Source organism: Heterodontus francisci, chromosome 6, assembly GCF_036365525.1.
Source record: "Heterodontus francisci isolate sHetFra1 chromosome 6, sHetFra1.hap1, whole genome shotgun sequence".
In the NCBI taxonomy this organism is placed as follows: domain Eukaryota; kingdom Metazoa; phylum Chordata; class Chondrichthyes; order Heterodontiformes; family Heterodontidae; genus Heterodontus; species Heterodontus francisci.
Window position 1 is genome coordinate 87,676,360 of NC_090376.1, and position 25,222 is coordinate 87,701,581.

General features: G+C 44.8%; 1 protein-coding gene across 6 annotated transcripts in view; it reads left to right on the forward strand.

The window, feature by feature from the left end:
- cep295 (centrosomal protein 295) overlaps positions 1 to 25,222 on the forward strand; it is a 191,908-nt gene that overhangs the window by 165,284 nt on the left and 1,402 nt on the right. For all 6 annotated transcript variants that reach the window (XM_068033994.1, XM_068033997.1, XM_068033998.1 and 3 more), the window contains 3 exons: positions 9,865 to 10,056; positions 10,149 to 10,251; positions 19,652 to 19,751. In XM_068033994.1, coding sequence (XP_067890095.1) covers positions 9,865 to 10,056; positions 10,149 to 10,251; positions 19,652 to 19,751 — 395 coding nt within the window. The remainder of the gene's footprint in view (positions 1 to 9,864; positions 10,057 to 10,148; positions 10,252 to 19,651; positions 19,752 to 25,222) is intronic.

The following is a 25,222-nucleotide window of genomic DNA, read 5'->3' on the forward strand; positions in this document are numbered from 1 at the left end:
AGGTGTGTTAGAGTGCATATTTAGAGTCATAGAGTTATACAGCACAGAAACAGGCCCTTTGGCCGACGGTGTCTGTGCCGGCCATCAAGCCTATCTATTCTCATCCCATTTCCCAGCACTTGGTGAAAGGCATCAAGCTGTGGGAACCTAAAGCTCAATTGCAAGATCAGAGGAACCAGGTAAGTAGACATTAGACTATCTTAGTCTTATTTAATCATTTAACACTTGCCTTTCACCAGCCCTATAACAAAATAACCACAAGTACTGTTAATGAGTTTGAAAGCTGGATTGTTACATCGCGCCTGGACCAGAACATCAGTATTTTTACAATGGAAGGACAGAAATAAACTTGGAAATTGTAATTTGGAAATATAAGAGAATGTGACAAAAACTAAGTTCCTGATGCTGAGTAACTTTTAGCTTAATATGATTTCAATTTTTTACAATGCTGGACTTTAAAAACTGATTAATGCAGCTCACGCTTCTCAAAAAACCTGGTATCTTCATTAATTTTAAACTTACTTTATTGATGCCTCCATATGATCAGTAAGTTTGCACAGTCAATTGTGCTTGTGTCTCAGAAGGGTGCCCCAAAGCAAAAAGGGCAAAGCCACTTGAATTTGAGCTTGAGAACAGTAGGAGTGTAGATTTTGAGCTTGGGAACAAGAGAGAAAAGTTCGAAAGAGCATTTGCTATAGTAGCATTCATAAAATAGAAATGAGGTGAGAGAAGTTGATGGCTAGAGGAAGCAACATGGTTGCTTATCAAATGCTTAGTTTTTTTTGTATCTTGTCAAGAAGTGCAAGAGAGGTGATAAAAGAATCTTCCCAGATTTGGGAGTGATGTTCAAACCTTGGACAAACTTTTGGCTTTTTGTAAAACTACCTTAAGATAATGTTGGAAGATAATTTAGCATCAAAGACTTCCCATTGAACTAAAAGTGTGTTGTTTAGTCCCATTATTCATTTGTATGGATTGAGTTAAGTTTAAACAACTTTGCTTAGAAGCATTTGGCTCCTAATGTAGAGATAATTTTTGCAACTAAGTTAATAATAGAAAACATTTGTGTGTGTACATAGGACATTTTTTTTAACCATAATCACTCACTTGGGCTATTGGACTTTATATAATGTCTATCATTTTACCAAATGTGTCTCAAAACAAAATTAAGTCAAATCAGAGGGGTGTCCTTTTTGTTTTTTGTCCATCACTTTTCCATTATTAGCTGAATCACAAGTTTTGATGTTGTAGATCTTGACTATTGTGTTAAACATGATGGGCAGAACTAGCAGCTCAATGTTCCGGGGTACCTATGCTTCTGGCGTGACAGAGGTGGAGGTAAGAGAGGAGGGGGAGTTGCACTATTGATTTAGGGAGGACATCACGGCAGTGATGATATCCTGGGGGGGAAGGTCCAGTGAGGCCATATGGGTAGAACTTAGAAATAGGAAAGATTAGATTAGATTAGAGATACAGCACTGAAACAGGCCCTTCGGCCCACCGAGTCTGTGCCGAACATCAACCACCCATTTATACTAATCCTACACTAATCCCACATTCCTACCAAACATCCCCACCTGTCCCTATATTTCCCTACCACCTACCTATACTAGTGACAATTTTTTTATACTGGCCAATTTACCTATCAACCTGCAAGTCTTTTTGGCTTGTGGGAGGAAACCGGAGCACCCGGAGAAAACCCACGCAGACACAGGGAGAACTCGCAAACTCCACACAGGCAGTACCCGGAATCGAACCCGGGTCCCTGGAGCTGTGAGGCTGCAGTGCTAACCACTGCGCCACTGCGTCACAGGGGTGATCACTTTGATGGGATTATACTATAGGCCCCCCAATAGTCAGAGGGAATTGGAGGAGCATATATGTAGGGAAATGACAGATGGGTGTAGGAATTATAGGGTTGTAACAGGAGGTGATTTTAACTTCCCTAATATTGACTGGGACTGCCTTCGTGCTAAGGGATCAGATGGGGCAGAATTTGTTAAGTGTGTCCAGGATAGTTTTCTGAAGCAGTATGTGGATGGTCCTACTAGAGAAGGGGCTACACTCAACCTCTTCTTAGGAAATGAGGCTGGGCAAGTGGCTGATGTGTCAGTGGGGGAGCACTTTGGGACCAGTGACCATAACTCTACTAGCTTCAAGATAGTAATGGAAAAGGATAGGACTGGTCCTCGGGTTGAAGTCCTAAATTGGGGGAAGGCTAATTTCGATGGCATCAGACAGGAACTCTCAAAAGTTGAATGGGAGAGGCTGTTTACAGGTAAAGGGACGTCTGGCAAGTGGGAGGCTTTTAAAAATGAGATAGGAAGAGTTCAGGGCCGGCATGTTCCTGAGATGGAAGGGCAAGGCTGGCAAGTTTAGGGAACCTTGGTTGATGGGGGATATTGAGGGTCTGGTCAGGACAAAGAAGGACGCATATGTCCGGTATAGGCAGCTGGGATCAAGCGAGTCCCTCGGAGTATAGGGGATGTAGGAGTACACTTAAATGGAAATTAGGGTGAAAAGGGGCCATGAGATTTCCCTGGCAGATGAGATAAAGGAGAATCCTAAAAGATTCTATAAGTATATTAAGAGTAAAAGGGTAGCTAGGGAGAGAGTAGGTCCCCTTAAGGAACAGTGTGGTAATCTATGTATGGAGCCACGGGAAATAGGCGATGTCTTAAATGGATACTTCTCGTCTGTATTTACTGTGGAGAAGGTCATGGAAGCTAGTGAGTTCAAAGGAGGGAACAGTGATATCCTGGAGCATATCAACATTACAAAGGAGGAGGTGTCAGAGGTTTTGAAGTGCATTAAGATGGATAAATCCCCAGGGCCTGACCAGATGTATCCTAGGATGCTATGGTAAGCAAGGGAGGAGATTGCTGGGGCCCTGGCAGAGATTTTTGTATCATTGTTAGCCACGGGTGAGGTACCGGAAGACTGGAGGATAGCTAATGTTGTGCCTTTATTTAAGAAGGGCAGCAGGGATAAGCCAGGGAACTACAGGTTGGTGAGCCTTACATCAGTGGTGGGAAAGTTATTGGAAGGGATTCTGAGAGACAGCATTTATATGCATTTGGAAAGGCAAGGTCTGATTAGGGATAGTCAGCATAGCTTTGTGCGTGGGAAATCATGTCTCACGAATTTGATTGAGTTTTTCGAGGAGGTGACCAAGAGGATTGACGAGGGCAGAGCGATGGACGTTGTCTACATGGACTTTAGCAAGGCCTTTGACAAGATCCCGCATGGTAGGCTGGTCCAGCAGGTTCGAACACATGGGATCCAGGGTGAGCTAACAAATTGGATACAAAATTGGCTTGGTGATGGGAGGCAGAGGGTGGTAGTGGAGGGTTGTTTTTCAGATTGGAGGCCGGTGACTAGTGGTGTGCCGCAGGGATCGGTGCTGGGCCCTCTGTTTGTCATATATATTAATGACTTGGATGTGAATGTAGGGAGCATGTTTGCAGATGACACCAAACTTAGTAAGTTTGCAGATGACACCAAAATTGGTGGTAGAGTGGACAATGAAGAAGATTGTCTGACGTTACAACAGGATATAGATAAACTGGGAAAGTGAGCAAGGGATTGGCAAATGGAATTTAATGCAGACAAGTGCGAAGTGATGCATTTTGGGAAGTTAAACCAGGGCAGGACATATACAGTGAATGGCAGGGCCCTGGGGAATGTTGTTGAGCAGAGAGACCTTGGGGTGCAAATACATAGTTCCCTGAAAGTGGCAACACGGGTAGACAGGGTGGTGAAGAAGGCCCGTGTGGCATGCTTGCCTTCATCGGCCAAGGCATTGAGTACAAGAGTTGGGACGTCATGTTACAGTTGTACATAACATTGGTTAGGCCCCATTTGGAGTACTGTGTGCAGTTCTGGTCGCCGCACCACAGGAAAGATGTGATTAAGCTAGAAAGGGTGCAGAAAAGATTCACAAGGATGTTGCCTGGTTTGGAGGGCAAAGAGATGTATCCTAGGATGCTATGGGAAGCAAGGGAGGAGATTGCTGGGGCCCTGGCAGAGAGAGATTGGATAGGCTGGGTCTGTTTTCCCTGGAGCGAAGGAGGCTGAGAGGGGACATGATGGAGGTATATAAAATTGAGATGCATAGATAGGGTAGATAGCCGGTCTGTTTCCCATGGTCGGGTTGACTAAAACTAAAGGGCATAAATGTAAGGTGAGAGGGAAGAGGTTTAAAGGGGATCAAAGGGGTAATTTTTTCACACGAATATTGGGTATCTGGAGTGAGCTGCCAGAGGAGGTGGTGGAGGCAGGAACTGTAGCGACATTTAAGAGGCATCTGGACAGGTACTTGAATGAGCAAGGCATAGAGGGATATGGAATTAATGCAGGCGGGTGGGATTAGTGTAGATGGGCATTATGGTCGGCTTGGACGCGGTGGGCCGAAGGGCCTGTTTCTATGCTGTATGACTCTATGACTGATCCTTCGTTAGTTCCAAGCAGTTTTTTAATCCACCAAAGGTGTCACTCTTGAATTATTATAGTTGCTGACTGAGAAAATGACAACATTGGAATTTACAGAGGATCTGTAGATTGTTAAACTGCAGCACTTTGATTCAGTTGTTTGTCAACTAAAGCGAGCTCATTGATCATATGATGCTTTTGCAGGGGGATAACTAGACCTTCAGTTTACCCATAGATAATATATAGATTCCATCATGTCAAATTTACATATCGAAATTCTAACTACACTGTCATTTGATTACTGTACTTTTCATCTGATCAGAATATAAGTTTTCTTTAGGACTAACCATCGATCTCAGAACGGAAATTGGTTTACAAAATCTGCTTTTTCTTTTTTGCCTGCAAAATAAGCTTACGCTGCAACAACTGATCCAACAACTGACTTGCTGAATTGTAGCTCCTCTGAGCACTTTCCTGTATGACTGCGTTTGCTGACGCTGCAACTACTGGGTGGCGCAGTACTGGCACATGTGTAAAAGCAGCCACATCGACTGGAACATCACTCTTCGCCTCAGGCAGCTGCCAATAATAAAGATGGCGCTGCTCAATTTGACACAAAAAAAGTTAAACCCAAAGCCCCTCAATTGCTGCGATCGCCGCCTCCATCCCAGTTCAGCAGTACCCCACTCTCTCCCGCCATCGCCACTTACTCCGGCGACCGTCTGCTCGCTCGCCGTTTTTCCCCCCCCCCACCGCCGCTCACTTGGGGGTGGGAGGGCGGGAAGCAAGGGTGGAGTGAGCAGCCAAAGTGGGGAGCGAGCAGCTCGGGGCAAGCAGTGAGGTGAGATGTAGTGGTTGGGAGTGGGATACTTTTGCGGGTAAGGGAGGCGGTGATCGTGGCCATTGCGTCTGACGTCAGCATGTGTGCATTGATACTAGTGAGCTGGCAAATGTTCGGGTTCACTTATGATGTCTGCGATTGCTCTGCGCATGCTTTGTGTTATCAGGAGACACTCCGTTCCTGTAAATCTGCCTGACTTATTCTATATCTCTTTGGGGGAGCAGTTATGATGTAGGTTATTGAGTTCGATGTCTGTGAAAGCCTGAACATCAACTAATATACAGTGAAACTAGTTCATCCAAACTCTTGGTTAAGCAGCCTGGTTAGATGCTGTTGATAAATGAGATTTAACTAGTGTATGTAATAGCATATAAAAATAGCAGATCGTCGGTTTCCTCCAACATTTTTCACACTGTAGACTGTACCTAGTTTAGAGTATCTCCTGAAACAAATAACTAGTTACAGATAAAGCTTCAAACTTCCTGAAACTGGAATTACATTTCACATTATTCTAGCCTGAAATGGTACATATTGAATACGTGGTATCAAAAGAGTGATCAAGGACTGTAAATGGGAACTGGTTGGTGTTTTTAGTGATGTTGACAAAATTCTGAGGCTGAGGAGCTCCGGCAGTTTCATTGTGATTGAGGTATTGAATGTTCCAGACCCAGGAACTATGGAGTGGTGATATTGGGAGACTTTAATTAGCCAAATATCGATTGGGATAATGTTAGGGAAAGGAGGGGAAGAAATTCTGAAATGTGTTCAGGAGAACTTCCTTGACCAGAATGAGGAGGGCCAAGTGGACTAAGTGTCTGTTGGGGGGGAAACACTTTGGTAACAGTAATCATTGTATCATGAGGTTTGGATTTGTAATGGAGAAGAGCAAGGAACAATCTAAAGTAGAACTTCTGAATTGGAAGAGGGCTAACTTCAGTTGGATGAGAGGGAATCTAGCCAGGGTAAAATGGAACCAAGGATTGACAGGGAAGAACTGTAACAGAGTAAAGAGGAAGCGAAAGACAGGAAAACCAAAGCCAGGGCAACTTGGATAACAAGGGAGAATATGCTGAAACAAAAATAAGTGTGTGTGATGTATGTCAGTTGAATTCTTCAAGCAAGAACCAGACCAAATACAATAAGTCGAGAGGGGAAGTGAAGAGGAAAATGTAACTGGCAAAGAGACTGGCAAAAATATGAGAATAGAATGGCAGTTAATGTAAAAGGGCACCCAAAAGTCTTGTACCAGCATGTAAATATTAAGTGGGTAGTAAGAGATGGGGTGAAGCCTATTAGGGACAAAGAGTGATATGTGCATGGAGGTGTAGGGCAAGGCCAGAATATTTAATACAAAAACAAGAAATGCTGGATTCACTCAGCAGGTCTGGCAGCATCTGTGGAAAGAGAAGCAGAGTTAATGTTTCGGGTCAGTGACCCTTCTTCGGAACTCAAAAAGTTCCGAAGAAGGGTCACTGACCCGAAACGTTAACTCTGCTTCTCTTTCCACAGATGCTGCCAGACCTGCTGAGTGAATCCAGCATTTCTTGTTTTTGTTTCAGATTTCCAGCATCCGCAGTATTTTGCTTTTATTCCAGAATATTTAATGATTACTTTGTATGGGTGTTTACTAAGGAAGAAAATGCTGACCAAATATTGGTAGAAGCAAAGATGCTAAAGGGAATGGATGAGGTGAAAATTGATGGGCAGGATGTACTGGAAAGGCTGGCTGTGCTTAAGAGTTGGTAAGTTGCCTGGCTCGGATGGCTTGCATCCAGGTTGCAAAAGGAAGTGGGAGTGGTGATAGCGGAACAGCTTGCCATAATCTTCCAATCTTCCCATAATCTTCCAATCTTCCCTAGATACAGGCGAGGTGCCTGAAGATTGGAGAGTGGCAAATGTGACACCCTTATTCAAGAAAGGATGCAAGGACATTCCTAGTAACGACAGGCTGGTCAGTTTAACATCTATGGTGGGTAATGTTTTAGAAATGATGATAAGGAAAAAAAATCAACAGGCACTTGGAGAGGTTTAAGTTAATGAGGAAGAGCCAGCAAGGATTTGTAATAGGCAGATCATGCTTGACTAATCTAATTGATTTTTTTTTGATGAAGTAACAGAGAAGGTTGATGAAGGGAAAGTAATGGATGTTGTCTGTATGGATTTTACTACATAAAAACTGGTTAACAAAATTGAGGCTCGTGGAATAGGGGGATCAGTGTCAAGTTGGATTTTTAAAAAAAATTGGCTTAACAACAGGAAACTGTGGGTCGTACTAAATGGTTGTTTTCCAGACTGGAGGATGGTAAACAGTGGTGTTCCCCAAGGTTCAGTGTTCGAACCACTGCTTTTTTTGGTGTGTATATATAGATGACTTGTATATTGGAATACAGAGCAAGATTTCAATATTTATTTACGATACCAAACTTGGAAGTGTAGCAGACAGTGATGATGCCAGTCGACTTCAATGTAACAGATTGGCAAGCAGAATGGGCAGACGAGTGACAGATGAAATTTAATAGAGAAATGTGAGATGATGCATTTTTGCAAAAGGGATAGGCAGAGGCAATGTAGATTAACTGGTATTCTAAAGAGTGTATAAGGACAGAGGGACCTGGTTGCGGGGGGTGGGGTGGGATGGTGGTGGTGGAAATTCATGTGCATAGATCTTTGAAAGTGCCAGGACATATTAGATTAGATTAGAGATACAGCACTGAAACAGGCCCTTCGGCCCACCGAGTCTGTGCCGACCATCAACCACCCATTTACATTAATCCTACACTAATCCCATATTCCTACCAAACATCCCCACCTGTCCCTGTATTTCCCTACCACCTACCTATACTAATGACAATTTATAATGGCCAATTTACCTACCAACCTGCAAGTCTTTTGGCTTGTGGGAGGAAACCGGAGCACCCGGAGAAAACCCACGCAGACACAGGGAGAACTTGCAAACTCCGCACAGGCAGTACCCAGAATCGAACCCGGGTCCCTGGAGCTGTGAGGCTGCGGTGCTAACCACTGCGCCGCCCACTATTGAGAGTAGTTAGCAGAGCATATGGGATTTTGTACTCAATACCTCTATTTATCAAGCCCAAAAGCAGGAAGTTATGCTAAACTTTTATGCAACTCTGGTTCGGCCACTAGAGTATTGCATCCAGTTCTGGTCATCACACCTCAGGAAGGATGTAAGGTTCCTTGAGAGGGTGCAGAGGAGATTTACCACAATGGTTCCAGAGATGAGGGATTTTAACTACAAGGTTAGATGACGAAACTGGGATTGTTCTCCTTGGAACCTAGGAGATTGAGGGGAGATTTGATCGAGGTGTACAAGATTGACAGGTTTGGATAGGGTAGATTTTAAAAAAAAAAGGCTGTTCCCATTTGCTGATGGTACAAGGAAAAGGGACACAGATTTAAGGTTTTGGGCAAGAGATGCAGGGGGAATGTGAGGAAGAACTTTTTTCCACAGAGTGGTAATGACCTGGAACTTGCTGCCTACGAGGGTGGTGGATATAAAGAGGAAGAATGATTTCAAAAGGAAATTGGATGGGCACTTAAGGGAAATAAACTTACAGGGCTACAGGGATATAGCCAAGCAATGAGACTGATTAGATTTCTCTGCAGAGAGCCAGCATGGACTTATTGGGCCAAATGGCAGCTTCCTGTGTTATGATTCTGTCTCAGTATTGCTGCAGTCCCTTCCTATGTATGTTTTCCTGTTGCATTCAACAAATAGTGACTAAAGTATCAATTCATGATGTGTTGCACAGATAAGATTGCATGCCTTTTATTCTAAGTTTCATTTTTCTGTGTATTTATCAAATGATATTGGTGCTGAGAAATGTTACTTTTTTTTTCCATTATGAGCACTCAGTGCCAACATCAGTTATTTACAGGTTAGCTATAGATACAGACTAAAGCTTGTTTTGCCTTAAGTAACAATGTGGTTTATCCACGAAGAGCAAAACCTCGGAGGAGTCTCCCCCCTCCTTGCAGGCTGCTGGAATTTTCTATTTTCTGTCAACTATCCTGTGACTGCGCCCCCCCCCCCCCCAAATGGGTTGAATATCAAGAGGCTTTTTAAGGTTCATAGCCATTAGAACCGAGAAGGCAGTTCTGATGAAAAGTCACAGACCTGAAACATTAACTCTGTTTTTCTCTCCGCAGATGCTAAGCATTTCCAACATTTTCTATTTTTATTTCTTGTCTTTGGGGTTGACTTTCGGATCTCTTACGAAATTGTCTCCATGGCAATGAGCAGTTCTTCCCTACTTGTACAACCTTGCAGTGGCATAATTTTTGATCATGGTTAGAGCAATGGAAATCTTCTAGTGCAATCTTAGTCCTTGAAATTACAGTGCAAAATGAAATTGAAAATAAATTGTTTAATGCTTCTGTTAAAATATGTGAAAATGTCAATGAAATTCTACAATTTGTCCACTGTTTTAACAGGCATTGAACCGTTTATTTCAAATGGGTTGATTCCTCTATTAAAATAACTCATATATAAATACTAGTTCTCTCTATCCTGAAATGAGAGATAACCATTGTTATTAAAATACTAAGCAAATTTTTATTTTGCTTGCCAGTTATGATATTCGAGTTTGCATCACCAGCTAAGGTTTTGAATGAAGCAGTTCTGAAGAAGAAACACAGACTTTTTGCAAATTCTGCTAAACGTGTGGAGGACATGAAAAGAAAGGAAAGATCTGGAGTAGCGAAGTCTGTTGAACTACACGTAAAACCAATGCCTTTAAAACAAGAACAAACTTCTTTGTTTGGTAAGAATCGGGCTGCACATTTTTCGCTATTCTTTGCTCGTAAATGAGTTGATATATTGAGCTAATCTCATTCATTTTCCTATACTAACCAGCATCATCAGTGGCAGCTCAATTGAAGACGGTTGGGGAAGTGAAAGTCTCTACTCCAGAAGACCGAAAGGCTGTAGAAGTAGAGATGCGACAAAGAACACTCCGGTATGGTAGATGTGGTTGTAGAATTCTCTGGTTCAACTATTTAACTCCTTTACATTATTGGCATGATTTGTTTAAAAATAAAAACAAACTTGGTCACATAGGAACAAGAGTAGGCCATTCAGACCATCGACCCTGCCCAGCCATTCAGTATGATCATAACTGATCATCCACTTCAGTGACTTTTTCCTACGCTATCCCCATATCCCCTTATGTCATTTGTATTTAGAAATCTGTCAATTTCTGCTTTAAACATATTCAGTGACTGAGCTTCCACAGCCCCCTGGGGTAGAGAATTCCAAAGATTCACAACCCTCTGAGTAAAGAAATTTCTCCTCATCTCTGTCCTAAGTGGCTTCCCCCTTATTTTGACATTGTGTCCCCTGGTTCTCGACTCCCCAACCAGGGGAAACATCTTAGCTGCATCTACCCTGTCTATCCCTTTAAGTATTTTGTAGGTTTCAATGAGATCACTTCTCATTCTTCAAAACTCTAGAGATTACAGGCCCAGTTTCCCCAATCTCTCTTCATAAGACAGTCCTGCATTCCCAGGAACAAGTCTGGTGAACCTTTGTTGCACTCCCTCTATGGTGGTAATATCCTTCCTAAGGTAAGGGGACCAAAACTGCACACAGTACTCCAGGTGTGGTCTAACCAAGGTTCTATACAATTGAAGCAAGACTTCACTACTCCTGTACTCAAATCCTCTTGTGATAAAGGCTAACATACCTTTAGCCTTCCTAATTGCTTGCTGCACCTGCATCTTGGCTTTCAGTGACTTATTGACAAGGACATCCAGGTCCCTTTGTACAGTGGAGTTCACAATTAGAGTTAGGCCATACTTTGTTGTGAAATATTGTTATTTAATTCATTTTGGATCAGATTATATATTGAAGTTTAGCAATATACAGAAACCGAAACTGCCAACTGATAACGAAAGATTGAGTCTGAAGGGTGACTAAATGTGATTTCAGAAAGTGATTTATATTTCATCAGTATATCAGTAACAAATTGTATTCCTATAGCATCTTTAATCTAGTACCATGGATCCCAAGGTGCTTCAGAGGAGTGTTGAAGAACATTGACACCCAGCCACATGAGGTATTAAGGCAGATAACCAAAAGCTAGGTCAAAGAGGTAGGTTTTAAGGAGCACTTTAAAGAAGGAGAGAGAAGTAGAGAGGATGAAGGAGGGAATTCCAGAGCTTGGGGCCAGGCAGCTAAAATACAGCCACCAGTGATGCAGTGATTAAAATTAGAGATACGCAAGAGGCCAGAATTGGAGGAGTGCAGAGATCTTGAAGGCTTGAAAGACTGAAGGTTGCCGAGATAGGGGTGAGGCCATGGGGTGGGATTTGAAAACGTGAAATGCCTGCATTTATGCTCCACTTGAGCCTCCTCCTGTCCTTCCTCAGCTAACTCTATTAACCCACTACTCCCTTCTCCCTCATGTTTTTATCTAGCTTCCCCTTAAATGCATCTATACCATTTGCTTCAAATTCCCCCTATGGTCGTGAGTTCCAGATTCCCAGCATTCTCTGGGTAAAGAAGTTTCTTTTGAATTCCCTATTTGATTTCTTGGTGGCTATCTTATGTTGATGGCCTCTAGTTATGCTCCTTCCCACAAGTGAAAACACTCTTCCTGGGAACACACTCCCTGAGCTGTTCCCGTCAGGAACGCAGGTTACAGAGCCCAAAAATACTGGGGCCAGCCATGTTCACCAGGGTGGGGGGACTGATCCCTGATTAAGGCCAATTAAGGTGGTTGAGGAGCTCATTAAGAGCACCTTAGTGGGGGGGTTGGGGGTGGGGGAGGTGTTGAGTTTTTCACAAGGGTGCACGGGCTGCAGGCGCTGTCTGGGGTAGACTAGGTGAGGGAGGCAGTTACAAAATGGGAAGTCAGTCATGGCTGACCCAGGGAATTACCTTCGCCTCATAAAAGGGTGAATGACACCGAGGACGACCTAGCCATTGACAAACAGGTGGCCTTGCTGGGAGAGTGGGCAGGAAGCGATCAGGCAGTGTAGGTGGTTGTCATCCTGGGGATAGAAGAGCAGGGGCAAGGCTGCCAAGGAAAATTGTGTGGCCATTTGACCACAAGGAAGGCTACAGTTGGTAATGGGGGCATGACTCATGCAGCGCCCTCTGAAGGAACGGCGGGGCCTCAGGCATGAGGTGGGCAGGGGAAAGGGATGAGGAGCAGGAAGGACACTGCGCCCATACCCTCAGCAGAGGATCTACCATTGAAGACTGAGCTGCCTAAAGGTGACCCAGATGCAGGTGCTGCAGGAGACTGCAACTCTCCAGGCAGATGGTCACAAACATCTGTGGCCTCGTTGCAAAGACCTCACACCTCACAGCACTGGTCACCATGCCCTGCCAGTAGTTGAAAGTCATAATGGCCTTGAACAACTTCATTCTGGCTCCTTGCAAGGATCAGCTACAGACATTGGTGGCATCTTGCAAATGGCAGCACACCACTCTGTCTCGCAGGCTACTGCTGCCCTATTTGCCAGGGCTGAAGAGTACATTCAGTTCATGTCTGATATGGCCCCACAGGCACAGAAGGCATTGGGTTTCGTTGCCATCGCTGAATTCCCTCAGGTGCAGGCCATCATCAGTTGAACCCATGTGGCCATCAAGGCACCCAATGACCGTCCAGTGGGATTCATCAACACCAACGTTCAACTGGTCTGCAGCCACAAGAGCTTCCTCCATGTGTGAGCTCGCTTTCCTGGCAGTTGCTGTGGTTCCTTCATCCTCTGCCAATCCAGGTATTTGCAGCTCTTTTACTCTAACCTGCCCCCCCAGAGCCTGTGGAAGGTTCCTAGGGGACAAGGGATATCCCTTGAAGACATGGCTACTTACTCCTCTGAGAGTCCCAGACAGAGGCATCACAACCAAAACCATTTGCTCACGAGGACAACCATTGAGCAGGCCATCAGGCTTTTCAAAATGCGTTTTGGGTGCCTGGACCGGTTGGGTGACACCCTACAATACACACCTGCAAGGGTCTCGCTCATTGTGGTGGTTTGATACACTGTCCAAACATAGCCCTCCAGAGAGGTGTGGACCTCAGATGGTGGGGCCCTGGAAGGAGACAGCTCATTAGAGGGAGAGGAGGAGGAAGAGGAGTTTGGTGGGGGAGGGGGTGATGCAGAACATAGGTGCTCCGGCTGTACAGGAAGGTGTCTGGGCATGACGAGGTACATGAAAGCCTTGTCAGGATGCCATGAATGTCAGAGATCATTTGATTCTGAAACATTTTAACTGAGCCCCTCTTGACTCAGGAGGAAGGGCATGGTATAAATCTCTGTCTGAAGTGCCTGTGCCAAGACATCCAGTTAAGACCCAGCCTGGACCATCGATACTTTTACCGCCAATTAAGGAAACTCATCTGCCCAGAGGCTTTGCCATCACCATTGAGGAACCCTTGATCTCCTTCATCATGTTATGTATCTTCAAGTGTCATTATTTACATAGTGTTTAGAATGGAAAACTGCACAGTTACAGCAAGAAGACATCCCAGTCACCCACTCAGTGCTCCAAGCAACAAGGTGGCCTCCGCGCCCAGTCACATTTACATGGCCTCGGAGGAGGAGAAGGCAGCCTACGCACTTATCTCTGCTCGCGGCTGAGATCATATGGTTGTCATTGTCATGGAGGTATCTCCAGACACTGCTTGGCCCTGCTCCACAGATACTCCCGCTGTCTGAGGAGCCAAGGAGGCCGAGGATGATAGTGCCCTGTGGGGTGGCACCTTCATCCTCTACTGTGACGTCCCTATCCCTTAGCAGGCACTCTGGATGGCTGAAGGGGCGCACCAGTTGGAACCCAACTGGCATCCCCTTCAAACATCTCTACACCACCAGCGCTGTTGACTGATCCAAGCTACACTGTGGTATGCATCCTGTGGATGTCAGTGCACAGTTCCTGGATGCATTCGAAGTGCTGCCGAATATGACTTTCCATGAGGTTGGCCACTCTCTCCATGGAGGAGCTCATGCGCTCATAGCCCTCTGCCATAGTAGTGCACATGAGCTGAATAGACTCCTCCATTCTCTGCCCATGATGCCGCACTGCCTCGGGGAACTCTGACTTGTTGGAGCACATCTGCTGCTGCTGCTCGTCTAGATAGAGCTTTCCTTTCCAGTGACTCCTGAGGTGCTGCATCTGGGTCCACCTAGGCAGGGCTGTATCTGTCTTCCCTACTCTGAGGGGAACTGATCACAGCTGCCTCTGCTTCTGGCACCTCCTCCATCACACTAGTGCTGTGCTCTTCACCCATTGCCACGCTATCTAAACATGCATGAGGACCCACCGAGGTGAGAGTATCTGTGCTGATGAACGGTGCACTTGTAAGGTGTGATGGGTCAGTTCCTTGTTGGCCTTCTTGGGCTGCTAATGGAGAGGGAGAAGGCCTCAAGGGATGGACATCTGCATTGGAGAGCAGAGGCCTCTGCAATGCTGAGGCTTCCCAATGCAACTCAGTCTTCGGCATGCTTTTCGACGACATGGAGTGCAGTGTATATCCTTAGTGAGTGCATTGCCCTCGAATCACCATCTGCACCATGAGTTCCCAATTCGCCAGGGCCGACTGGTGAGGTGCAAGAATTAGTGTTGCTGAAAATAGAGACATTTTGTCAAAGCTTTTCGCCTTGCACTCATCAGGACAATCCACAAGAATACCAATGTAAGGGAAAGAGCAAATTTATACTGTATGAGAAGAGAGTACTGATTGGTTGGCAAGTGGACTTTGACAGGTTGCCATGGAGAATGCAGCAGCTTATGTTGACTGACTGTTAACTGGCAAGCTTTGTTTGAAATTTAAACCAGGCAACTTGACTCTGGTCAAGGCATTGCCCTGAAGAATGAACCAGCAAATGGCTCACTTATTTTGTTCAGCTGAAAAAGACACAATGTGTGTACATGTTCTTTCTGTCTGCAAAGCACAGGGCCCTGTGTATTAATATATGTAGCTTCCAGTACATGCAAATGCACCACACAGCGAGCTTGGCTGACAATCGTAAATTAGTTCTTCGCGTAATTCTTAGCACACTGAGGATTATTTAGCAAATGTTGTCCAATTGCAGAATCACATCTAATGTTGGATGCTGTGTTTTGAGTTTTGCAAGCCTGGGCTGGTTGGGTACGACCTGTACCTTGCCCTTTGCGAACAGTGGAATGGATGTGACTTTATCCAAATATAGACTGGGATAGTAGAAGTGTAAAGGGGAGCAAGGGGCAAGAGTTCCCAGAATGTGTTCAGGAAAATTTTCTACAACAGTATGGTCCAGTCCAACGAGAGGGGAGGCACTGCTGGACCTAGTTCTTGGGAATGAGGTGGACCAAGTGGATCAGATATCAGCAGGAGAACATTTGAATGGTTTGCTGCACTCTCCATACAGAGCCCTTCAGAGAGGTGTAGACCTTGATGATGGTGGGACCCTGGAAGGAGACAGCTCATTGGAGGAAGAATTATGCAGAATTAAAGTATTCTAGGAGTTATTAATAGGGGCATAGAGTATACGAGCAAGGAAATTATGTTGAACCTGTATAAGACAGTATTTTGGCTTCAGCTGGAGTATTGCGTTCAGCTCTGGGCACCAAACTTTAGGAAAGATATGAAAGCATTGGAGAGAGTGCAGAAAAGATTCATGAAAATGGTTCCAGGGATGAGGAATTTCATTTATGAAGACAGATTGGAGAAGTTGGACTGTTTCTTTTCCAGAAGAGAGGGCTGAGAATTGACTTGATGGAGGTATTCAAAATCATGAGGGGTCTGGACAGTGTAGATAGGAAGAAACTGTTGTCATTTGTGAAAGGATCAAGAATGAGAGGGATTTGAATGAGAGGATTTAAAGTAGTTGGCAAGAGAAGCAAAAGCATGAGAATTTTTTTTCACGAGCGAGTGGTTAGGTCTGAAATAAAAACATAGAAATTAGGAGCAGGAGTAGGCCATTTGGCCCTTCGGGCCTGCTCCGCCATTCAAAAAAGATCATAGTTGATCATCTAATTCAGTGCCCCTTTCCTGCTTTCTCCCCATATCCCTTGATCCCTTTGGCATTAAGAAATATATCTATCTCCTTCTTGAATATGAGAAGGTCACTGACCCGAATTGGTAACTGCTTCTCTCTCCGCAGATGCTGCCAGACCTGCTGAGTATTTCCAGCACTTTTTCTGTTTTTATTTGAGGGAATGGCACTACCTGAGTTGCTCATTCAGAGAGACAGTGCAGACACAATGAACCAAATGGCCTCCTTCTGTACTATAATGATTCACGAACTTCCTCCTAGTTGGCAATCCTGATTATTTCCATCACTTCAATGCTATGATGATCTGCTGGTTGAATACTACTCGACCTGTTTGGGTCTTCTCTTGGGTAGTATGTGCCCATTTCTCCTGCAAGGTCAAAAGAGAGCATGATAAAGCACTGCTATCCTCTGTGACCAATGGCATCTACTCCAATCCATTGGAGAATGCATGTTTTAGTGCTAGCAGGTCCTCAATGGCACTATGGCTCAGCCATTCTGAAAGGTCAGCAAGTCCTGTGGGCACACCCCTCCCATGTTTAGGAGCAGCATGTGCCCTTTAGCTCCTCAGCTGGTGTGTCTGCTGGAGGGTGAATACCCAGAGGCCTGCCCTGAGGGTTGGTGGGAGTACTCACCTTGCCCGCATGTATGAGGTAATTAAAACTTTTCCTGCGCTAGATCCAAATTCGATGGTAGTGATTTGGCTTGTGTGGGTGGCCTCCCTCTGCCACCCCCTAGGAAGAGGTCCTCCCTCCTGTCCCTCCAGCATTACCTCCAGGTAAATGTCCAAAAACTGAGGGGCTGTCCTGTTCCAGGCTTCCAGCTCACCTGAGACGTTGAGCCCCCTATGTCTACTCTATCAAAACCATTCATAATTTTCAGGACCTCTATTAAGTCATCCCTCAGTCTCCTCTTTTCAAGAGAAAAGCGATCCAACCCGTTCATCCTTTCCTGATGGGTATAACCTCACGTTTCTTGCATTATCCTTGTAATTCTTGTTTTGCAGTGCATCTGTAACCTTTTTATAATATGACAACCAGAACTGTACAAGGTACTCCCAAGTGTAATTTAATCAAGGTTCAATACAAGTTTAGCATAACTTCTCTACTTTTTAATTCTATCTATCTGGAAATAAGCACTAGTGCTTGGTTTGTTTTTGTTATAGCCTTATTGACCTGCATCACAATTTGTAGTCATTTGTGGATTTGCAGTTCCTTTGCTCCTGTACCCCATTTAGATTCTTATCTTCTGAGTAACAAAATGTATTGCTTCACACTTGGCTCTTTTGCAATTTATTTGCCTGAATGTATTCTTGTAATTTGTTGCAATCTTCCTTAGTGTTGACTATCCCTCCAATTTGGTGTCATCTACACCTTTAGAAATTATGCTTTTGATTCCAAAGTGTCAATTGTTATAATTTAAACATTAGACCCAGCAGTGATTCTTGTGGAACCCCAATTCCCATCGTCTGTCACTCTGAAGCTAACCTTCAGCCCTATTCTCTGCTTTCCATCTTTTAGCCAGCTAGCTATCCTTTCTACTGCTTGGCCCCTGACTCTGTATGCTCTGACCTTATTCGTTAGTCTGTTTTGTGGTACTTTATCAAAGGCCTTTTGGAAATCTAGATATATATCTATGACATTTCCCCTGTCTATACTCTCTGTTACCTCAAAGAATTCAGGATTAGAAATCCATATTGACTATCTTATATTTTTGGTTTCTAGATATTTTTCTTTGGTTTTCCTAATGTTAAGCTGACATGTAAAACAAGGATGAGAATTTAAGGCTGTTATTGTGCAATAAATAGTCTGGCAGTCTAAAATAGGATAGTTAGATTTTTACAAATGAGTAATATGGGTTTTAATACACAATGGTCAGCACGATTGGAGTAAGGTTGCATAAACAACGAAGCTCTAGATTATTATTGAATGTAGATAGATAGGAAAATGAGGTAATGAATTAATGGGGACACTGGGTGGGGTGGTTTGTGGGGAAGGGATGGGGGCATGGTGACATTTTTGCTATTGGGAAACGCAGAAGAATGGGTTTCCCTCAGGTCCTGCTGAATTTAAAGGCAGGACCTGATTACCATTTTTGGACTCCTGTTTCCCAGCTGGAACCAGCCAAAGACTTACGGGTTGATAGGTAAATTGGCCATTGTAAATTGCCCCTAGTGTAGGTAGGTGGTAGGAGAATTTGAGGGAAGGTGGGGATGGGAGAGGGAAATGGGATTAATGTAGGATTAGTATAAATGGGTGGTTGATGGTCGGCGCGGACTCAGTGGGCCAAAGGGCCTGTTTCGGTGCTGTATCTCTCTGACTCTATGTTGAAGGGATGGTTGGCTATCAGACAGGTAGGCCTTCAGCACCAGGCCACAACCAGGTAGTAGAGAGGAGGGAAGGAGAGGTCGGGGTGGTGGTGCAAGGGATCATTAATGGAGATACTTTAAAGACTGGGGGGAGAGACCTGGAGGTATCGGGGGACATGAGGAGAAGGCCATGGAAGGAGTCAGGGAAGAGAGAGAACATTGTTGCAGGGGCCAGAGAGATCAGGGAGAAGATCGCAGAAGGGGCCGTGAGATCGAGGAAGGAGGAGAGAAGATCACAGGCCATGGAGGACATTTTACCTCTTCCATGCAGCAGTCCTAACTTTCTTCAGCTGCTGGTATTCCTAAGGCATAGGAAACTGGGCGGGCCAGCATTAAAACTGGAATACAGAAAATAATTTGAGGTCGGTGGCCTAATTAAAATAGTTAATTTAGCAACCTGTCTCCTGGGAGTGGGTTGCTCGCCTGCCTCCATTAAAACCAGAAGTGGACAGGTTCACGGCAGGTTGAGATTTTTTACAATTTTTTTTGCTTCCCACCTGTCCCAAACCCACCTGTTTTGGGGGTTAAAATTCTACTCAATGAATGAATCTTTTGTTCAGCACCTTTTAATACCATTATGCAAAGGAATAAATGTAGGTAATGTCTTGGGAATAATACTTGGTTCGATTTTTCTGCAAATCCCAAAGATAACTCCTTGCCCTGGGTGCTTGAATGAGGTGGAAATCAGAAATTCATTTTTAACCTCTGCAATCAGGTTAAAAATGCCAATACCATTTCTGGTTTTGCTGTTGTTAATTATTGCAAATACAAAAAAAATCTAGTCCTGCACTTCAATTTCACACCAATAAGATGTCCTCCATGGCCTGTGATCTTCATTCCTCCTCCCTTGATCTCACGGCCCCTTCTGCAATCTTCTCCCTACCGTCCCTGTTCACAAATAGAATCTCTCTGGTTTCATGAATTTAATTTAAATATTTGGGAAACTAAGTTCTGTATTTGGATTGTCAGTTCCCTTGTATTAACATATTATTTATGCTTTGCAGTCTCTACAGCCAGCTTGATGAGGTGCAAAACAGGAAAGAGGAGGTGACCAGACAAATAGTGTATGCCAGAAATCGAGAAAAAGCAAAAGAATTCCAAAAGGTAAATGTTCAACCTTTGTATTTTTGTATTTCTGAGTCTGGAGAGAAATGACTTTGGGGGAATTCTAATAAATTTAGGAAGAATAATCCACCTGCCACTTTTCTCACCTTCCAGGCCTCATATTTCTTAGTTGTTAAAGGCCAACGGTTATCTTGGTGTGCTTTTCTTTGAGTAATTGCTATACTCAGTAGAGGTTGGAGTTGTTTTCCTCACAGCGGATCTAACATTTTCTTCTATATTACTGACACAAACTGATTTGTTGTATATGGCTAAATAATGACATTCAAACAACTATAGTGGTTATTTATAGGTGAGTTGTACTTTTACCTTTTAATAAGGGAAAACAACAGGACCATAACATGGAGTATCTGCATGGGTTAGAAATTGGTATACATTAAGCCCAATATTCAGGACAAAGCATACCAATTTAACAGTGGGACCAATGTTTATGCCTAATCTGCGGGGGCATTGGTCCCACTGCTAATTTTATAGGGCCCTTTCTTTAGGTGTCCCAGGTAAATCAGGGGGCTAACACCTGTTGAAGGACCCCTTGGTGAAATTAGTCACCGATGAGTGGCCTCCCTTGCTCAGGACGCAACACAGGCCCTGGAGCTGGTCAATGAAGAATAAGTTGATTTTTTTTTTAATTTGAAGTTCTTATGGAGCTAGGAGGAACAAGACTGCTCCAGAAACTTGAGTTCAGAGCAGTCACCCACCCATTCCAATCCTGCCCTGCCAGGACTTCCCATGGGCTGCTGTTGATGAGACTGGCGGTCTGACATTGAGCTCTTCGCTCATTTGAGTGGCATATGGAGATGCGACCAGTACTGCCAGATCATGCTGATGAGGCTCAAGGACCAAAATCCATCAAACCTCTGGCCTGTTGGGCTAGATTTTGTGTTGGAGGCGGGACTCCTGGCGCCAGGCTGAAAAGGCAGGGGGAACCCCACTTCTACCTTTTTGTGCCTCCCCCTCCCCCAGAGCAATCCTCTAGTCCAGTCTTTAAAGACTCCAAAGGAGTGGGGATCCCATCTCCAAGAGCTGCCAGCTCCGAGAGTTGGCACCTCAGCAGTATTGGCAGCACCACTGGGAGTGGTGGCCACTGCCGGTACTGCAGAGGCCTCAAACCCATGCCCAGCACTGGAACCCCAGAACAGACGTAGGTGGGGCCGCCGGGGCCAGTCTGGAAGGCCCCGGCAAGGCTGGGTGAGGGGGTAGTCGTGCAGTTTAGGGGTAAAGTTATTTCTGGTGGGGATCCTCCATGTGCCACAAATTGCCCACGCAGGAGGGACCCCCTGCCCAAAGCTTACAGGGAGGGCGCCTCGTTTTACAAGGCGTCCCCACCTGGCGAAGGTGCCCCCCACCCCCCCCTCAGCCACTGGCAAGGTCCCAGCAGTCGTGAAAAGAGGCACTTAATTAGCCATTAATAGGCCACTTCAGGGTCTCAATTGGCCTCTGAGCAGGAAGGCCATGTCCACCTATCCCACCCCTGGGTGGATCGCTGGGCGACAGGGAGGTGACAGGCCCTCCGCCCCGCCTCCTGTCGCAAGGCAGCCTCACAAAATCCTGGCCTTCGATTCAAGCTCTGCACCGATTCTAAATCAGGCCCAAACCAATTTCTACCTTGCTTGTCCTAATCTTTCCAGTGAGTTATCAATATTTAAGCTGTGGCATTTTGTAAAAACCCCAAATTAACCTGTGGTTCCCCACTGAGAGGAAAAGAGATAGCTGGAATTTCACTATTATTGTGCACTTGGTAATAGCCATTTATAGAAATCATGAGCAGCGGCCTGGGAGCAAATCTATCTCACTTCCTTTCCATCAGGAATGGTGTATCAGACATGGGGGAATCCAAGAAAGCAGTAATTGAGAAAATATTTTGTTTTTTGATAATTTGGGGGTATTTTTACCGCTTCCCACAGATCGTGACACCAATATGGTACAGTGGTATTTTATTCAGATTTACACAAGGGTCAACACCTAAATGTATCTTAGCAGTAGCTTACAGTACAGAATGAGAATTATATCACATGGTTGAGGGAAGGGCAGGACTGACAGCTTAATATCCCAGGGTATAGAATCTTCAGATGTGATAGGGGAGGGGGTAAAAGAGGAGGTGGCATTGCACTGTTAATTAAGGAGTCAATTACTGCAGTAAGGAGGGATGATATCTTAGAAGGTTGCTCTAATGAGGTCATATGGGTAGAACTTAAAAACAAAAAAGGGGCAATCACTTTGCTGGGAGTGTCCAAACAGTCAGGGAGAGATAGAGGAGCAGATATGTAGGCAAATCTCAGAGGTGTAAAAATAATAGGGTAATAATAGTAGGGGATTTCAATTTCCCCCTATATTAGAGGGGATAGTATTAGTGCAAAAAGCTTAAAGGGTGTGGAATTCTTCAAGTGCATTCAGGAGAGTATTTTGAGCCAGCACATAGAGTCCTACAAGAGGAGGAGCGGTACTGAACTTAATCCTAGGGAGTGAAGCCAGACAAGTGGTAGAAGTGGCAGTGGGGGAGCATTTTGGGGATAGTAACTATAACTCTGTCCTTTTCTATAACTACTTTAAATCTACAAAGATGGACCATAAATAAAAGTACTGAATTGGGGGAAGGCCAATTTCAATATGATAAACAGGATCTGGCCAAAGTGGACTGGGAGCACTTTCTTGTAGGAAAGTTTACATCAGACCAGTGGGAGTCATTCAGAAAGGAAATAGTGAGAGTTCGGGTCCAACATCTTCCCGTAAAGGTGAAGAGTAGGACCAACAAGTCAAGGGAATCCTGGATGTCAATGGATATAGAGGTGGATTAGGGAAATAAAAAGGAGGCTTATGGCAGATTCAGAGTGCTGAAAACAGCAGAAGCCCTAGAGGAGTATAGAAAGTGTTGGGGGGTGGGGGTGATACTTAAAAAAGGAATTAGGAGAGCGAAGAGAGGGCGTGAAAAATCACTGGCAGATAAGATAAAGGAAAATCCCAAGGCGTTTTATAAGTATGTTGAGGGCAAGAGGAAAACCAGGGAAAAAGTGGGGCCCATTAGGGATCAAAGAGGCAATCTGTGTGTGGAGCCAGAGGATATGGTTAGGTTTTGAATGATTACTTTTCATCTGTGTTCACTGTGGAGAGGGACGATGTAGGTGTAGTGATCAGGGAGGGGTTTGTGATAAACTTGATCAAATTAGCATTGAAAAGGAGGATGTATAAGTGGTCTTAAAGGTGGATAAATCCCCAGTCCCAGATGAGATGTATCCCAGGCTGCTATGTGAGGCAATGGAGAAGATAGCAGGGGTTCTAACACAAATTATCAAATCCTCTCTGGCCACAGGAGAGGTGCTGGAGGACAGTGAATGTGGTACCATTATTCAAGAAGGGTAGCAGGGATCAACCAGGTAATTATAGGCCTGTGAGTCTAATGTCAGTGGTAGGGAACTTATTGGAAAAATTATGAGACAGGATTAATCTCCACTTGGAGAGACATGGATTAATCAGGGATAGTCAGCATGGCTTTGTCAGGAGGAGATCATGTCCAACAAATTTGATTGAATTTTTCGAGGAGGTGACTAGGTGTGTAGATGAGGGTAAAGCAGTTGATGTAGTCTACATGGACGTCAGTAAGGCTTTTGATAAGGGCCTTCGCGGGAGATTGGTTGAGAAGGTAAGAGCCCATGGGATCCAGAGCAATTTAGCAAATTGGATCCAAAATTGACTTAGTGGCAGGAGGCAGAGGGTGATGGTCAAGGGTTGTTTTTTGCGAATGGAGGCCTGTGACCAGTGGGGTGCTGCAGGGATTGGTGCTGGGACCCTTGCTGTTTGTAGTGTACATTAATTTAATTTAGACGTGAATATAGGAGGTATGGTCAGTAAGTTCGCAGATGACATGAAAATTGGTGGTGTCGTAAATAGTGAGGAGGAAAGCCTTAGATTACAAGATGATGTAGTTGGGCTGGTAAGATGGGCGGAGCAATGGCAGATGGAATTTAATCCTGAGAAGTGTGATGTGATCGGAGGACTAACAAGGCAAGGGAATATACAATGGATGGTAGGACCCTAGGGAGGAGGCCAGAGGGACCTTGGGGTGCTTGTCCAAAGATCACTGAAGGCGGCAGCACTGGTAAATAAGGTGGTTAGGAAGGCATACGGGATACTTGCCTTTATTAACCAAGGCATAGAATATAAGAGCAGGGAGGTTATGATGGAGCTGTAAAAAAATGCTGGTTGGACCACAGCTGGAGTACTGTGTACAGTTCTGGGCACAACACTATAGGAAGGATGTGATTGCACTGGCGAGGGTGCAGAGGAGGTTCACCAGGATGTTGCCTGGGCTGGTGCATTTCAGTTATGAAGAGAGACTAGATAGGCTGTGGTTGTTTTCCCTGGAATGGAGAAGGCTGAGGGGGCACCTTGTGAGGTATACAGAATTATGAGGGGCATTGATGGGATAGATGGGAAGAAACTTTTTCCTTTAGCGGAGGGGCCAGTCACCGGGGGCATAGATTTAAGGTAAGGGGCAGGAGGTTTAGAGGGGAGTTGAGGAAAAATGTTTTCACCCAGAGGGTGGTTAGAATCTGAAGCACACTGCCTGAAGGGGTGGTAGAGGCAGGAACCCTCACAATATTTAAGAAGTATTTAGATGAGCACTTGAAACGCCATAGCGTACAAGGCTATGGGCCAAGTGCTGGAAAATGGCATTAGGTTGGACGGGTGCTTGATGGTCAGCACAGGCGCATTGGGCCGAAGGGCCTGTTTCTGTGCTATATAACTCTGATTCTATCACCCCTGCTGTGCTGGGTAGAGTTGAGGTCACTTGGTAGTACTCTTTGAAGGAAGATTCTGTCCTGCCTGGGGGGTCTCTCTGTCTCAAAACCCAACCCTGCCAGGGGTGTCCTCTGTTCATCAGCCCTCCGCTACCCTGCCTGGGGTTTCCTCTGTTCATTAGCCTTTGGCTCTGTTCCGCCTGTTCAGATCCTGATCTGCTGTGGCAGCTGCTGCCTGGTTCTCCAAGGGTCAGCCCCTGCTCCTGTCCTGGTGCCTTACAGCCTAACTCTGCAAATAGTCTGTCCCTTGTATCACTTTTGAGGGCAGGTGTAGGGTTGATATTGATACAGGTGTTTATCTTACTGGGGTTTTTCCAAAGGTATTGTGGCCAATGAGATGTAAAATGTTTTCCAGATAACGAAAGAAGAGTAAGCCCACTCCTTATCTCCAGCCTTTCAGGGCAATGGTTGTGGGAGTGGTTGAGTGGCCCTTAAGATGTCATACCTCTTTGGTTGACCAATCATCAGCTTACAAAACTGAAAAGGGACTGTTGCCCATCTTTTCTTGTTATGCTTCTTTCAATGCACCAATAAGCAACATTGGGCCAGTTATCTGCCAATTCTGCTTGGTCTCAGGCTAATAATTCTGAGGCCCCTATTGTGAGTGGAGACCATTTCTCATCTTGCTGCAGCTGATCAACTCGGTACTTGTGGTTG